The sequence below is a fragment of the Mercenaria mercenaria genome, chromosome 16, assembly GCF_021730395.1.
Source record: "Mercenaria mercenaria strain notata chromosome 16, MADL_Memer_1, whole genome shotgun sequence".
NCBI classification, from domain to species: Eukaryota; Metazoa; Mollusca; class Bivalvia; order Venerida; family Veneridae; genus Mercenaria; species Mercenaria mercenaria.
Genome location: NC_069376.1, coordinates 40835980 through 40853837, shown reverse-complemented (window position 1 = coordinate 40853837; position 17858 = coordinate 40835980). Strand labels below are relative to the sequence as shown.

The 17858-nt window shown below is 36.8% G+C and overlaps 1 protein-coding gene and 1 non-coding gene across 2 annotated transcripts in view; one reads left to right on the top strand and one right to left on the bottom strand.

The window, feature by feature from the left end:
* Window positions 1-4486, bottom strand: part of LOC123539957 (trafficking protein particle complex subunit 9-like) — a 64005-nt gene extending 59519 nt beyond the window's left edge. The window contains exons 1-2 of the mRNA XM_053526799.1: window positions 4420-4486; window positions 512-687 (exon numbers count right to left, since the gene is read on the bottom strand). Of these exons, the coding sequence (XP_053382774.1) occupies window positions 512-581 (70 nt within the window). The 5' untranslated portion in view covers window positions 582-687; window positions 4420-4486. The remainder of the gene's footprint in view (window positions 1-511; window positions 688-4419) is intronic.
* Window positions 4487-4588: 102 nt separating this feature from the next.
* On the top strand, window positions 4589-4660 carry Trnam-cau (transfer RNA methionine (anticodon CAU)). Its single transcript has one exon. It is a non-coding gene; the product is annotated as a tRNA-Met (tRNA).
* Window positions 4661-17858: the final 13198 nt, after the last annotated feature.

The following is a 17858-nucleotide window of genomic DNA, read 5'->3' as shown; positions in this document are numbered from 1 at the left end:
TCTATATGCCTTTTAGAAATAGCTGTATGTACTTGCACGCAAAACTTTAACCAGAATTTTCTAAGTCCAAAAGGGGGCATAATTTGGCCAAAATGAAAGTCAGAGTTATGGGACTTGCTGCTATCAACTAGTTTTATAACCCCGAAGACACATGTGAAGTTTCAAATCAATATCTGCATTAGTTTTGGAGATAGTAACTTGCATGTAAAACTTTAACCAAAATTTTCTAAGTCCAAAAGGGGGCATAATTTGCTCAAAATACATGTCAGAGTTATGGGACTTGACCCAGAGAGGTTGGTAATTGACCTAGAAAAAGAAAAAATAAGTTTCAAAGCTATATGCCTTTAATTGATGGCTTGTACTTGCAAAAACTTAACCAAGGTGTGACGCCGATGCCGACGCCGACGCCAGGGTGAGTAGAATAGCTAGACTATTCTTCGAATAGTCGAGCTAAAAATTCCCAACTTTTTAAAGTGTGCTCTTTATTTCCCGCATTTAAACCTACGGTTACCTGTAGGTCTAATGAGAACCAGGAAGCTCTGATGATCCTCTGCTGTCTGGCTGTAGTCTACGGTTTCCATGACTACAGGACTGAGACAACTTCTGCTTTACACCAGCCGTTAATCACTTTCCTCTATGCCTAACCCCCACCAGTGAAAAGTGATGTCACAGATTTCAAACTCATTTCTGAAGGATAAGAAAACAAAAGTAATTCAACATAGCACTATCTATTATACATGTAACCAATGGATTCATGAGATATCTGCATCAATGAAAATGTATCATGTGTGTCCTGTGACTCCTGTCTCAAACATATTCCCAAAGAAGCTTACCTTTGAATAAAGTATCACTACTTCCTCAGAACAATTCAGTTTATATATTATAAATAATAATAGTTTACGAGGTATAAATTTCCATAATTAAAATTCACCCGAGGGGTAGTCTCCAAACACTTTTGATGAACCTTAAGAATCTGTACTGGTAAATTTTTGACCTCATGTTAGAACAAAAATTATGTTTGATAAGGACAGTTATATTATATTCTAACTCGACCCGATTCATTTTACTATTAAATAAAGAAAGCTGAAAACTGTGTTATTATACAACAATTCCTTTTTCTGATGCCACAATTATTACATCATAGCACCAAAAGCATAGCGGCGCACTGGAAAAGAGCCACTGCCTAAAAATTCTCTGAACGTCAAATTATTTTGACTATACCCATTTTAAATTCAAAAATAAAGGGAGGTAATTTGACATAAAATCAGTCCATAGTTATATACCCTGATTGCCTCGGTCCAACTAATGACAATAATGAAATTTCAAATAAGTCCTGTAAGTACTTACTGATATAAATCCATTTTGACTACAATCAGGGGAGGTAATCAGATATAAAATAACTCTGGAAACTACGAATGGATCTAATTTGTCATGGAATCCAAGATTTATTGTTGTTGAAGATATTTTGGAAGTTTGTATCAAATAAAACCATAAATGAAGTCTCTTTATGGCTGCAAAAGCCAAAATAGCCAATTTTGGACATTTAAGGGGCCATAACTCTGGAACCCATGATGGAATCTGTCCAGTTTAAGAAAGGAACCAAGATCTTGTGGTGATACAAGTTGTGTGCAAGTTTGGTTACAATCAAATCATAAATGAAGTTGCTATTGTGCAGACAAGGTCAAAATAGCTAATTTTGGCCCCTTCAGGGCCCATAACTCTGGAACCCATTAGGGGATCTGGCCGGTTCAATAAAGGAACTGAGATCTTATGGCAACACAAGTTTTGTGCAAGTTTGATTAAATTCAAATCATAAATGAAGCTGCTATTGTGCAGACAAGGGCAAAATAGCTAATTCTGGTCCTTCCAGGGGCCATAACTCTGGAACCCATAATGGAATCTGGCCAGTTCAAGAAAGGAACCAAGATCTTATGGTGATACAAGTTGTGTGCCAGTTTGGTAAAAATCAAATCATAAATAAAGCTGCTATTGTGCAGACAAGGTCAAAATAGCTGATTTTGGCCCTTTCAGGGGCCATAACTCTGGAACCCATAATGGGATCTGGCCAGTTCACGAAAGGAACCGAGATCTTATGGTGATACAAGTTGTGTGTAAGTTTGGTTAAAATAAAATCATAAATGAAACCACTATCGTGCAGACAAGAAATTGTTGACGGACGGACGGACGGACGCACGGACGGACGCACACACGACGGACGAAGGGTGATCACAAAAGCTCACCTTGTCACTATGTGACAGGTGAGCTAAAAATGCGAGTAGAAAATCATGGCACTCGAATATTTTCGTGATCACGTTCGAAAATCGGGAAATTCGCTCAAACTGTCCTTTTCTCTTTAAAAACTCCTTTCGGGCAGTTAATTTACTGATAATCACGTGACTGCTTCAAGACGCTTGTCGCTTTATACAAAAGTAATTATCAGATATGTAAGTAAGCGTCTAGGCAATGTTTGTTTTCATTTTGGACGTCTGTAATTTGCAAAGTTCTGCGAAAATGGAGAGGAAAATAACATGTTTCTTGGTGCATAAAGGCACGCGGAGCTCGAAAATGCCAGCAACACTACCGGCAGTGACCTGAGAAAAACTTAAAACATCAATGTCCAGCCAAAAGTCCAAAGAATCATTGAGTACTTTGGTTTGTATCGTACTTTCAAAACCAGAAAGTCCCAAGCCTGTCCGGACCGTGAACTTTTATATGAAACCAAACAACAACAAAACAACTTAAATTTAGCATGTAAACAGCTTTTAAATAATTGCTAGTGGAACCCATCATTTTGCAAGTGGAAACAAGAGCTGTCTCCATAGGATGACACATGCCCCTGATGGCACTTTGAATGAATAGTTATGGCCGATGTTAGAGTTTAGGACTTTTGACCTATGGACCTGGGTCTTGCGCGCGACATGTCGTCTTACTGTGGTACACATTCATGCCCAATAATTTTAAAATCCATGCATGAATGACAAATATATGGACCGGACACGCCCATCAATGCACTATCATGAAATATGACCTTTAACGTCTAAGTGTGACCTTGACCTTTGAGCTACGGACCTGGGTCTTGCGTGCGACACGTCGTCTTACTGTGGTACATATTCATGCCAAGTTATTTAAAAATCCATCCATGGATGACAAAGATATGGACCGGACACGAATGCACTAACATGAAAAATGACCTTTAACGTCTAAGTGTGACCTTGACCTTTGAGCTACGGACCTGGGTCTTGCGCATGACACGTCGTCTTACTGTGGTACACATTCATACCAAGTTATTTGAAAATCCATCCATGGATGACAAAGATATGGACCGGACACGAATGCACATCATGAAAAATGACCTTTAACGTCTAAGTGTGACCTTGACCTTTGAGCTACGGACCTGGGTCTTGCGCGCGACACGTCGTCTTACTGTGGTACACATTCATGCTAAGTTATTTGAAAATCCATCCAACGATGACAAAGATATGGACCGGACACGAAAATTGCGGACAGACCGACAGACTGACAAACGGTTCAAAAACTATATGCCTCCCTTCGGGGGCATAAAAAATGGCACTAGTTAGCAAAAATTTGCTAGTTGGAAAAAAAAGTTAAATTCGATCCCTGTGCCCCTAGTTTTGCTAGCATTTTAGATCTCCGCGGGCCTTTTTGCACCAAAAATATGTTATTTTCCTCTCCATTTTGCAGAACTTTGCAAATTACAGACCAGAATGAAAACAAATACTGCCTAGACGCTTACTTAGATTTTCGATAATTACTATTGTATAAAGCGACAAGCGTCTACAAGCAGTCACATGATTATCGGTAAATAAACTGCCCCAAAATAGTTTTAAAAGAGAAAAGGACAGTTTGAGTGAATTCCCTGATTTTCGAACAGGATCGCGAAAATATTCGAGTGCAATGATTTTCTACTCACATTTTTTTATTCTTACTCGAATTTTATGTGTTAGCGACCGCTAAATTCGATCCCTGCTAGGCCAAAGGGTACCGCTAAAAATGAACAGGACTCTGCGCCCTGCTATTCTGCTCTAAAAACTCCCTATTTCATCCCCAGACCCCATGTGGCAACCGCCTCTTGGAACGCCCATCTCACTCCTACAGGCTACACACCTAACTTTAGGCCTTGACAGCTGTGCCATCTTGATTCAATTCCTTCGCATCTTAACTCCAAACAATACTTTTATTCACCGACAAATCACAATATGTGATACATATTTATTAAATTAAATACTTGTAAAGGTGTGTACAGGACTACAGAAGAGGGGAGTAATATTGCGTGTTGACAGCTATGAATACGTGGGTGGGGTACTGGAAAATTCCTTTAACTCTTAACACGTGGGATATTACATTGGGAGTAAGTTAACAAATAGGAGCAATTAAAAAAATACTACCTACTCAACTTACTGTGGAAAAAATGTGCTGTAATACTCGAAAATGAGTTTATGGGCATGAAATTATACGATTGTTTTCCTTTGCAAATTGTGATATCGTGGAATATCGTATGTAATTCTCGTTCATAACGAGATTATGAACGAACGAGTTCATATACATTGTTAAAAATTTGAAGGATAACAGCAGAGTGGCGCAGTGGAAGCGTGCTGGGCCCATAACCCAGAGGTCCGAGGATCGAAACCTCGCTCTGCTAGATACCTTTTTTCTTTTTAAAGTACAGTAGAATCTAGTGTAATCAAACTTTGACGTCGACGTGGTTTAATCCACATCTACATCTACTATGTATACTCACCAAGTCCAGTATTTTATACTTCTTTGACGAAATGGAGCGGTTTTGGTAAGAAAATTGTCTTTTTCAGTTATTTGGAAATTATTGTCAGAGACGACATACAGCGCAAAATGTGCTCTGAACATTATGGAATACTCGTTGCTGTTTGTTTTCCAAGATACAAGATAGAAGAAACTTTATTTTACGTCGGATATGAAATTAACAAATAACATTAGCTTAAAGCTATTTCCCGACAAACGTATGATATAGTAATAACAAAAATAAAATGAAAAAATAAAACAGCTGTAAAGAGAAAGCAGTCATAAAAGAACAAGGGAAGTAACTCTGTAACAGTACATAAACATTACTGACCTTGTTACTCCCCTTAAAAGCTAAATTAAAGCATACATGCTGAAAAGAGGGATACAAAATCAAGCAAAACAAAATTAGTTAATTACAAATAAGTAGATGACATTATGGGTATTGTGGCAAGTGTAAAAACAAAAACCCTATCTAAGTAAATGTCCCAAAAAACTACCGAAAGAAAGTTGTAGATCTGGGAAAAGGGCCTGGAGAGGTCATTCACTCCACCACACCCATATCTGTCATCTACCCTAGGAGAAAAGAAGCACACAAGTTAAAACATAAAAAACAAAACAGACAACTTACAGTACATATTTACATAAAATTAACTAAACTAAGACATACTAAGAGAGGAGCACATATTTAATAATAGGCTTTTTAAGCACATGCAGATAATAATATTACTAGGAAAAACTAAGCTAAATCTGTACCATGCAACTAAGAAAAAAAAAAAAAAAAAAATGAGGCATGAAGAGTATTATACAGAAGAAAGAAAAAAAAGAGAGAAAAAAAAGAAAAAGTAAAACCTGTGGGAAAGCTGCTGATCTTGACCTAGGCCTAAAAACTGCTATAAAAGTAACTAAATAAAAAACTGATTAGCAAAAATAACACAAAAGTGTGACAGATAAGATGAGATTAAGAACAGATATCTCCTCAAATCAGATTTGCGAAGAACTGATCAGCAACTTTCTCGCAGAGAGTCATGTTTACATAAAATGTGATAACAGCAGCATTTTTAAAACAAAAGCATGATAGAGAAAAAGCAAACAAAAAACAAGCAAGCAAAACAGAGCAAGCAGGACAGCAGCACATACAATAAGCAAACATACAGCATACACTCACTGACACATGGCACATTTACATTTGGGGCCAGTCCAGGTGCGGACCAGTCTGACAAAGTCTTTGTACCTATCTATGGTTCTCATGTCATTTGGCAGACTGTTCCACACCCTGACAAATCTAAGCACTTTTCTCAATTACTTCGGAAAACCATGCAAAAATAGAAGGTAAACAATGCCATGACTCAGAAAAAACGTAATTTCCAGTACCAGTGGGTACGTTCTCTGAAAAACATACAATATTACCAATTACGTGTTGTCCCTGATATATTCATGAAACACGTTGGTGCTACAAAAGATGAATTAAATGTTTTGAAAGGCCAATATAAGGCGATTCATGACTGAACGGATCAGTAACGCAGGAGCCAAAGGATCAGCGATTTTTAAGTCGATTTTGAAAATTCTTTCACATCTTTAAATGATTAAAGAAATCCCAACAGATGGAATTAACACCAAAACAACATTGCCTTTCTCTTTAAGAATCAGTACTGATCTCAAGTTCTTAGATAAATTGGAGCCATCCTGTTTGTTCAATTTCCATATACTTCAATTTAGTACTGTAGCAACATATGGTGACATGATTCTTATCAGAGTGGAGCATTAAACATCTTTTTGATTCTGTTATTCTTTGTGTTGCCACTACTTACCACTGTTTTGATAGATAAATACAATGAATATAGGTATACGTTTCCCTTGAAAATTGATGAAAACGAACACAGAAGAAAACTCCGAAGCTCCTATGTTACTGTATACTTTGCACTGTTTGCAGTGGCTGATCTTGTGTCTCCTGCGCGTTACGGACCAGCACGTCATGAATCGCCTCATATTGGTCTTCGAAATTATAATCCTCATTTATGATAAATGTATTACAGGAATGTGTCAGTGATATCGTGGAGGTGGTAATTTAGTGTTTTTTTCCCGAAGAAATTAATGAAATAATGTTGTTTTTTTTTTCTGAGCAGCATTGTTTACCTGCTATTTTTGCATGGTTTTCCAAAGTAATTGAAAAAATGGAAAATGAATAGCAACGAGTATTTCATGATACTCGGAGCACATCTTGCGCTTTATGCCGTCCTTGAAAATGATTTTCAATTAACAGGAAGATACAAGTTTCTTGCCCAAAATCGCCAAAACCGCTCCATTTGATCCGAGATCAAGTGTTACTGATCCGGTTTTTCAAGGTAACGATTAATACTGCCCAACAACCAGTTCTGATTATAAATGGGAGGCGCTTGTCTGGGACAGACTATTAATAGATGAGCAAGCTCATTATGGGCAAAGTTAAAAAGAACAAGAGCTATAAAAATAATATTTTATACTTCTTTGAATAAACATAATATAGATTAGAAGGTTACAGTTGCCAGCCTCTCAGTGAATAGAATCAAACTGGGGCTGGACTGTATGTGTTGCGGCTTTGTTCAAGGGATTGCCAGTTAAGACCTTGAAGCATTTGGGTGACACTGCTTGTTTGACTATAGTATGTGTACGTATCGAGCTACATACTAATCCTTGTGGAACCACAGAAAGAACAGGATGTTCATCTGAGGTGAAGCCATCCATATCTACACTTTGGGAAGGGTCCTTGAGAAATGACTTGATCCACTCGGATGCTAATGGGTGGACTCCCAGGGTATCAAGCTTATGATTCAATTTATGGTGATCAACCTTCTCAAAGGCTTTTTACTCCTCTTGTGTTAAACTTGTAAGTTGTGTTTCACAGCTATGCTTTGACCTGACGCCATACTGATACTGGCTAAGGAGATCATTTCTGTCACAAAGTGGGACATGATATTTGAGACAAGAATATGTTCCATTAATTTAGAGGCAATACATGTAACTTTAAAAGGATATGGGTCTATCGTTACTAGCCTTGGATTTTAGACATTTCTTGTAAACTGGTGCAACGATTGCTTTCCTCCAGTTTTTTTTTGGGACGTAACCTGTTTCAAGAGATAGTTGAAATATCTTTGTAATGAGTGGGGCTATCTCTTGGTGAAGTTCTTTTAGTAATCTTGGGGAAAATACATCAGGACCAGAGTCTTTATTTGGATTATTTGGATTAAGCCCCATTAATAACTTGTCCACGCCCTCAACAGATATGAGGATCGTTGGCATCTCTGGTGCTGATTTGGGGTTTGTTACTTTTTTGCTGAGATGTTTCAGGCTTAGGGGTTGGGGCTTTGAAAAGACAGATTCAAACTGTTTATTGAGGATATTTGCCTTTTTGACCGGGTCGGTATGGGTTATACCCTCATACTTCAATGGGGCTACACCACAACTCTCTGTTTTGTTATGTTTAACAAACGAGTAGAACTTTTTGTTCCTAATCGGTTGGGAGTCGCCAGTAAAAATGTCCGATTCCAAATAAGACCAATTGGAGGCTCTTATTTCCTTTTGGACCCTACATTTTAGGGCCTTAAATGCTTGGGCAATGGTTGACTGTTTTCATTTCTTTTTTCATATTGAATTCATTTTGTCCCGTTTACGTATAAATCTGAGGATTTTGGGGGATAGCCAGTGAAGGTCCGCACGTGTCTTACTTTGTTTTGTTGGGATGTGTTTTTCACTTAGCTTATTTATTTCTTCTTTGAATGCATTGCATTGGGATCTGTATGGTTTGAGTTGAAAAATTGAACTCCAAACTCAAGTACATTGTATGTTTGATTTGAAATTAGACCAGTTAGTTTTCTTATAACATTTAATTAATCTTTTGGGTTGAACTGGTCTTCCTATATTTATATTTAATTCATGAAAAACTATATCATGGACTGAGGTACTAACGCTTGGGAGGGTTTTAGTGGCGTTGATTTGTGCAGGATAATTAGTAAGAAAAAGATCTAGGATATTTTCTTTCCTGGTGGGGATTGTGACCATTTGTTGCAAGTTAAAGTTAAAGTATGGGAAACAGTCGTCAAATTGACTTGTTTATAATAGTTAAAGAAAGTAGAAGTTTTAATGTTTTAGCAGGAGGATCTGACATGTGATAAAAAGAATATTACATTTGGTACTTTCCACATTGAATTTATTAAACTCGTTGAATGGGATACCGGAAACAAACAATTTTTTACGCCTTAGTGAATCTGGTATTTATGGAAACTTATCATCAAAGCAAATTTTATTACTCCTAGGGTCACACTAAATTAATGTCTTGGTCATTGGATTTGTACCAAATTAAAAAAAAACAACACCTTGTCACAAGAATCAACAGGCACTGCCAAACATAACAAAACGGCTTGAATATACATTAAAGAACCAACGCAACCAGATTCACTAAGGCGTAAAAAAATTTTTTTTTTAACCTTTTTAACAAAAAGTTGTAAAACTGCACTCTTTGTGCTTTAAACATGGTCAGTGATGTTAGAATTCAACTTACCTTACTGATGCACTAAAGGCATAACCCCCTTGTTTGTATTCGTTACTGATACGCGGCAGCCACTCAACACCTTTATGTTTATGTGTAAACAAGCTGAAAGGACAGCTGGCGGATACAAGAAAATCTGGCAATTTAACCATATTTCTAGTGTATAGAACTAATGTGTTGGCTAAGTTTGTATCCTAGGCAAACCAGTGCCCTAGCCAAATAAGAATAAGAAAGTTGTTACTCTCATGTAGTATATAACACAATTCATTATACACATATGGAAAACACTGCAATCCCACACCAGTACATTAGGTACCCGTGATCTATATATCATAGTGTCTGTCAACTTTCAATGCAATTTCGCCAGATGCCATGAAATCCATCATCCACTGATGGCCCAATTCACTTGTAAATTCAATTACTATATAATTTTGCAGTTTCTGTTGCTGTTTATTTTAACATTTAACTTCGATTGAAAAGGAAAGACACACTTTTGATGCTGCAAGTTATAACAATAAATAACTTGAAAATAATAAAAAAAAGTAAGCTTTTAATGCATGTTTTCTTAGATTGAGAGTTTGCAAGCTCTCTATGATTCTTTTGCCCTAATTAAATAAAAAAAAGTGGAAAACCAAGTTCCAAGTTTCGTATACTTACCCCTTCGCCGCTGGAATATTCAGTTCAATTTACATAGCTGGTATACAGAAGCAACATACCATTCCTTAAAATCAAAGTTATGTCAACAATACTTTATTTCATACAAGTTAGGAAGGTGAACAGCTGGACAAAAGAAAAATATTTTATACCTCTGGCTCTACATAACTTTTGGAATAGGTGAACGTGCGGATGTCAAAGGCTTGAACCCTAAATAAACTCACAAGCATGTATTTTACAAATGTCAGATTGTGTTACACAAACACATTAATGGTTCCATTTCCCTTATTATATTTGTCCTTGAAATGCACAAACAGACGAGACAACAGACTTGTTCAATTTTTATCACATGTTTTTACCCATTTTTAGTCTCAAGGTAAGGTATGCGCATCATGGATTCGTGGACTGGGTAGGTAAGAGAACTTAATTCTTCCCATGTGTGCAATAATATTAAAATTGCCGAAACTGAATGATGGGCAATCTGATCAACAATTTAGAATGGACAAATCATGTGTGGATATTCAGAGACTGTTTTCAAAACATTTTAGGGGTTTATGAGGAAAGAAAGAAAATACTATCACAACAACTTCGTTATCAGACGTATGCCTTTGGACACAGTTAGCATATATTAGAAGAAAAAAAATACAATTTCAGTTTTATACGGTATCATACCCAAACAAAAACCAAAAGGTTTTGAAAAAGTACAGACGTCTTTTTTATTTTGTTTTATAGTCTGGATCATATTTTTAATCAAAGAACAGGGGCAAAACTCCATTAATGGAAGAAACCATGGAAACGATACTCGTGAATACATCAGATGGATCAACTGATCTTTGTCCGTATAACAATTCCATCAATGCGAAACGTACCTGTTACGAGAAGGACCTTTGTTGCCGGTTGGCAAAGGTCGCTAATTTTAATGACTTGCCCCTCTCCTCTGTATGTAAGATGTAAATTATATTTGTTAATGTGATGAAGCTATCGATATGGCTTGCAGAAGGAAATGGTCGTCGATGTCTGAAATCATGCCTAAATGTGCACCAGGGGCCTCCCTGCCACCACGAAATTGATGAAATTCATATATAGATAATATTGTTGAAATGAAGCATTAAAGCTGCTAACCGCCTTAGGCTTTACATTCATTACATTTTTCGCGTTTTAGTCTTTTCATTTTACCGATGCCGTAGAAAAATGCCAATAGGTAGGTAGGTAGGTAGGTAGACTTATTTGCATGTATACACTATATTTTATCACAACATTTCAAACATATCACATAAATAGGTACGCATCTGTGACACTGTCAGATAAGGTGGTTCTTGCGCTGTTTGTTTGATGGATTTTACGCAGATTTGAGTAGACGGATGACACATTTCCAGTCGTGTAAGTATGAATTACGCAATTTCTACCCGATCTATACGGAATTAAATGAAAACGATGGGTGCACCTAAAGCACAAATCAGCCCGTTTCGTAGCACATGCGTACAATTAGCTGATATTTGTGTCGTTTTCTAAAACAGTTCGGTACAGTCCGATAGGAGAAAGAGTTTTTTGTCAGTTTCTGAGAAATCCCATTACGAGTATATACAGCGCTTATCGGGATAGAGAAATTATTGAAAACAAATCACATTCAAATAGTTGCTTCATAAGACATACAGGATATTTGTTTGTTTCTGTATAAGATCGAAATATATTTCACCGAGTGAACATCATGAGTAATATTTTCACGAGTGGCGCAGCCCTGACATATTACTCATATAATGTCCCTCTGGCCCCACACAAAATAATATACTGATCCAAAGAACTAAATCTCCATTTGATATTTTACAAATACTTTAAAAATTACTGAAAGTATTTTTTTTTTAATTAAGAAGACAGTGCATGAGATCGATCTATTAATATTAACATATCAAAATTTCAACAGTATTGAATTATGCAAAAATATAATTTTATTCATTTTACTACCAAAAAAAGTCACAGAAATACACATGAAAGATGCCTCCAAGTTTTAGAAAATGAGTACATTTTGTATACATAATTTATAGAAAGAAGGAAGTGTAGATCTTGACTTTTTACAATGAAATATTTACATTTCACACACATTAAATGCTTTTTACGACAGGACATGACAATGCCATTATTCTGTTTTTGATGTCATGTTTTCCCTCATAACGTTTTACGCTAGTTTGTACTGAAATTCAGATGTTTTAGTGTATTTTTGTGACTTTTCAAAGATGGTAAAGCCGTAGAATGAGCGAATTTATATCACAACATAATTTGATTTTGTTGAAATTCTAAAAACTTATTAACAACATATTGTTATAAGAGTAAACTAAATTTCAAAATTGTACGTTCAGTATTTTTTTTAATTACTATTAAAAGAGCTAATGGCGGATTAGCTGTTAAGTTCAGTATACATATAAACGTTCTATATCATTATACTGATCCCGCCATTCTTTTATACTGTATTTCCATTTCTTTTTCGCTAGACGTTAGACATTTGCGGACAAACTTTCAAAACTACCTTACCTTTTTTCATGCAATTTTGAAACTATAGAAGAAGAACATTTTCATTACCAACTTTATAACATAAGTGTAAATGAATAGTTTCATAGAATTATTCAGATTTGTTTTTTTTTAAAAAAAAGATCAGTCAAAAATCTTAACGCAGCACAGTTTCGAGTGGGTCGCTACCCAACGCAGTCAAGTGGATACAGCTCTGTTTATTGCTTGTCGAGTCTTATTCTTCATTACAAGTCGTCCATGACCTTGGTTTACACGATATTGACCCTTAATGCACGCAAAATTTCATGTAAACTTTCTATATTTTATCCCTCTAAAATAATGACCAATAATGACTTGTAGTGTTTTTTCTTTATTTTACTAAAACCAAGTTTTGCTTTTACTTTGCATTGTGTAAGGCACTATTGTAGCACTTCCATTTGCCAAAATGTTCTTTAATATACAATGGTAACGAAAAACCAGTGTAATAAATCAATGAGCGTGTTGTCATTTAGCTTCTTTCCTGATGCTAAATGTTAAGACTAGTTCACTGCTCGTAGGGACAGGTGGACATATCCAGCTCGAAGGTAGCTGTTTTGATGGTACCGAGGCTCTGCGCAAAAGTTGACCTAAAACAATTGAATTACCTGAGCGCCAGATATTTCCATCCATACCTGTAACCAGTGATAGTTTCCTTTAATTTACCCTTACCATGCTTTTGTAGAATGAACTTGCCTATCTTTCAATTTGGACAGTACCATTGAGTGTTTAAAGGGCTGCTTACCAAGAACAAAGAGCTATAAAATAAACTGTGTATTTTATAGTTCTTTGCCAAGAAGATACTGACTGAATGGCGAACAGTGCAGATCTTGATCTAATCGTGTCCAGCATGATAAGGGTATATTGCATGCCGTATTTTTCAAATAACCAAAATTAAACAAAAAACAAAAGCGTTAAGGTACTACGTTATTATAGTAGCTTATGACTTAATGCATTAATTCATAAATTACAAGAGAGTCATCTTACACCAACAGGAACACGGGAAAATTCTGTCCGGCATACAAGAAAATGTTATATATATGGAAATGTTAGATTTTAAAGAAAAATTATCAGGGCTGATGAAAATTAGTATTATGTATTTGTTTGCTATTGCTGTTGTTGTTTTTGAAAATTAAAAAAGTGCGTTTATGCTATACCAAAAAAATCAAGTAAGCTCGAATGCGCTTTATCCTTTTTTTAATCAGAGCTACTGCTTAAACCAATAGTTGTGGCATCACATATATCTTACAAAGTTGACCCCCACTACTTTTGCCCCCCCCCCCCCCCCCCCCCCCAACCACAAAAAAAAAAAGGATTTTTTTTTTTCTCAGGAAAAAAGTAAGATATATAAAGGAGAATAAAGCCAATATGGGAGAGCATTTAGATTTTCAATTTTGAGTTCGCTCCCAGGCCACTGCATATATGCATATTATTGTAATACAGTCAATACATAGTCAAGGTAATGTCGTAGCTACCTCGGCAAACGAGCAGCAAGTGCCCTATGTCATCAATATGCTGATGAAATTTGTTTTAGATTGTGACAGCTGGAATGTTAGAAATAGAAACAATCTGCCACATAACATGTTTTCATATGTGATACATTTAAAGTTTGTTAAAAGCAGGATCATGCTTGACCATGCGCAAATTCTTTACATGATAATGTAACAAAAAACCTAGCATACCTCGCCATAAGTTATAGCAATATGGTTACAATTATCATGTTACCTTTTCCAAACTTATTATTATATGGAATGTTTTAGACAAGACTGTAACTCAGCGACTTTACATGACGCCTCAAACAGACAATATATTTCATTTATTTTGTAAGAAAATTTTAATTATACAATATAACAATGCATTGTTCTAAAGGTGTAAAAACGAACGAAATGTAACTATACTTATTACAAAAATTTACCCATTTGTTATTGGTTTGGCCGAAAGTGTGATATCGTCGACGGTTTATCGTTATATCATGTAACTATAATAATAAGATGACGATATTGCAAATGCTCTTTCTCCATACTTCAGTCTAAAGCTGTTGTGTAGGAACATTGCTTTAACTTATATTAACACCTTATTGATTCATGTCTGGTAGGTCAATGGTTATATAGCCAAGTTCCCAATAATGTTTGAGGGCCAGAGATCTTCCACCGACTAAAGTTCGGGAAAATTTCCATCAACTACTTTCAGCACATAGTGATATCATGGAACAATCGACGGACAGCATTTCCGTGTAATCACTATGTACAGGTAAAGGTAAAGGTAAAGGTAAAGGTCTTGTTTATTATAGTGTCACCCCTACTGGAAAGGCCAGCCAACTTCACTTATGAGACACCTTTATTGTGCGTATCAATTACCTCTCAACTCCTACCACTATGACAGGCGCCAGGTGGATAGAAGTAGGTAACCATTCATTTAACTAGCTTGCGGCTCACAAACCGGCCATTTCGGAACGAGTCCCATGACAAACATCCTCCGAACAAAGATCCCCATGGGGCTCGAACCTTCGACCTCCCAATCCCGAGGTGGACGCCTTAACCACTGGGCCACGGTAACCGGTTGGGTACCATTAGCCTTATCAAAGCCTCTATACGATAACATCATCTGTTCTTCACGATGTTAAATGAACGACTTCAGTGCTTCATGAAAATTGGTCAGAGCGTTCACCTTGGTGATATCTCGGTCAAGTTCGAAACTGGGTCACGTGCCATCAAAAACTAGGTCAGTAGGTCAAATAATAGAAAAACCTTGTGACCTCTCTAAAGGCCATATTTTTCATGGGATCTGTATGAAAGTTGGTCTGAATGTTCATCTTGATGATATCTAGGTCAAGTTTTAAACTGGGTTACGTGCAGTCAAAAACTAGGTCAGTAGGTCTAAAAATAGAAAAACCTTGTGACCTCTCTAGAGGCCCATATATTTCATGAGATCTTCATGAAAATTTGTCAGAATGTTCATCTTGGTGATATCTAGGTGAAGTTCGAAAGTGGGTCACGTGCCGTCAAAAACTAGGTTAGTAGGTCAAATAATAGAAAAACCTTGTGACCTCCTTAGAGGCCATATTTTTCAAGTGATCTGTATGAAAGTTGGTCTGAATGTTTATCTTGATGATATCTCGGTCAAGTTCAAAAGTGGGTCACGTGCCGTCAAAAACTAGGTCAGTAGGTCAAATAATAGAAAAACCTTGTGACCTCTCTAAAGGCCATATTTTTCCTGAGATCTGTATGAAAGTTGGTCTGAATGTTCATCTTGATGATATCTAAATCAAGTTCGAAACAGGGTCATGTGCGGTCAAAAACTAGGTCAGTAGGTCTAAAAATAGAAAAACCTTGTGACCTCTCTAGAGGCCATAATTGTGAATGGATCTCAATAAAAATTGGTCTGAATGTTCATCTTGGTGATATCTAGGTCAAGTTCGAAAGTGGATCACGTGCCTTTAAAAAGTAGGTCAGTAGGTCAAATAATGAAAAAACGTTGTGACCTCTCTAGAGACCATATTTTTCATGGGATCTGTATGAAAATTGGTCTGAATGTTTATCTTGATGATATATAGGTCAGGTTTGAAACTGGGTCAACTGCGATCAAAAACTAGGTCAGTAGGTCTTGAAATAGAAAAACCTTGTGACCTCTCTAGAGGCCATACCCTTGAATGGATCTTCATGAAAATTGGTCAGAATGTTCACCTTGATGATATCTAGGTCAAGTTTGAAACTGGGTTACGTGCCTTAAAAAACTAGGTCAGTAGGTCAAATAATAAAAAAACCTTGTGACCTCTCTAGAGGCCATACTTTTCATGGGATCTGTATGAAAGTTGGTCTGAATGTTCATCTTGATGATATCTAGGTCAAGTTTGAAACTGGGTCAAGTGCGGTCAAAAACTAGGTCAGTAGGTCTAAAATTATTAAAATCTTTTGACCTCCCTAGAGGCCATATTTTTCAATGGATCTTCATGAAAATTGATCTGAATGTTCACCTTGATGATATCTAGGTCATTTTCGAAACTGGGTCATGTGCGGTCAAAAACTAGGCCAGTAGGTATAAAAATAGAAAAACCTTGTGACCTCTCTAGAGGCCATATTTTTCATGAGATCTTCATGAAAATTAGTGAGAATGTTCACCTTGATGATATCTAGGTATGGTTCAAAACAGGGTCACGTACTTCGACAACTAGGTCAATAGATCAAATAATAGAAAAACCTTGTGACCTCTCTAGAGACCATATTTTTCAATGGATCTTCATGAAAATTGGTCAGAATTTTTATCTTGATAATATCTAGGTCAAGTTCAAAACTGGGTCACATGAGCTCAAAAACTAGGTCACTATGTCAAATAATAGAAAAAACAACGTCATACTCAAAACTGGGTCATGTGGGAAGAGGTGAGCGATTCAGGACCATCATGGTCCTCTTGTTTTCTTTTTACATATAACCAATTAATTTGGTTTACCAGAGTTAAAAACTGTGACAATCAACATTAGTTTGGCCAGATGAGTAATGACTCTGTCGATTTCACTTCTACATGTACTTCTATGCTCGTACTGCCAAGGGCTTTCGCATCGCTGGCAAGTGACGACATCACAATGGTAAAAAGCTTCTGCGTATAAGTTAAAAACAGATAAAAACCCTTGTAGTATCTAGGCGGTGTATTTCTGCAGGTAATGATTGAAGTCGTCTGCAGATGTGGCCTGCACGAGGTCTGGTGGAAGGGCATTCCACTCACGGGTGGTACGGGGCAGGAAACTGTTCTTGTATTACTCATAATTTGCACGGAGTTCAATGTAGGCTTGTCTGTGTTTTCTAGTAACATGGCGACCAGGACGTTGGAAGTACTCCGGAATGGTAACAGGAGACTCGTTGTTAACTGCCTTGTAGAAAGTAGTCAGTCGTTTTTGCTGCCGACATTGTTTGAGAGGAGGCCAATTGAGGTCGTTCAGCATAGATGTAACGCTGTCTCTGTAAGAATGATTTCCAGTAACAAAACGGCGCCCCTGCCTTGCACTTTTTCCAATGTCAGAATGTTTGTAATATGGGTCCCATACTGAGAAAGTATACACGAGATGTGGTCGAACAAGAGATGTACGTGAATGCTTTCTGTTTCACTTCCTGGTTGCAATTTTAGATGTGTCGTCTTAAAAGTTTGAGTATTTTATTAGCTTTGCCAGTAATATTGTTTATGTGATATTTCCAGGTAAGATCTGAGGTAAGTTCAACTCCGAGGTAGGGATGGGAATCTACCTTCTAGAGGATGTTGCCTTCGTTGTTATAGCTAGTTTCAATATAATGTTTCCTGGTAATCCTCAGTAGATGACATTTAGCCACGTTAAAGTTCATGAGCCAGGTGTGAGACCATTCGACCAGAGAATCCAGAT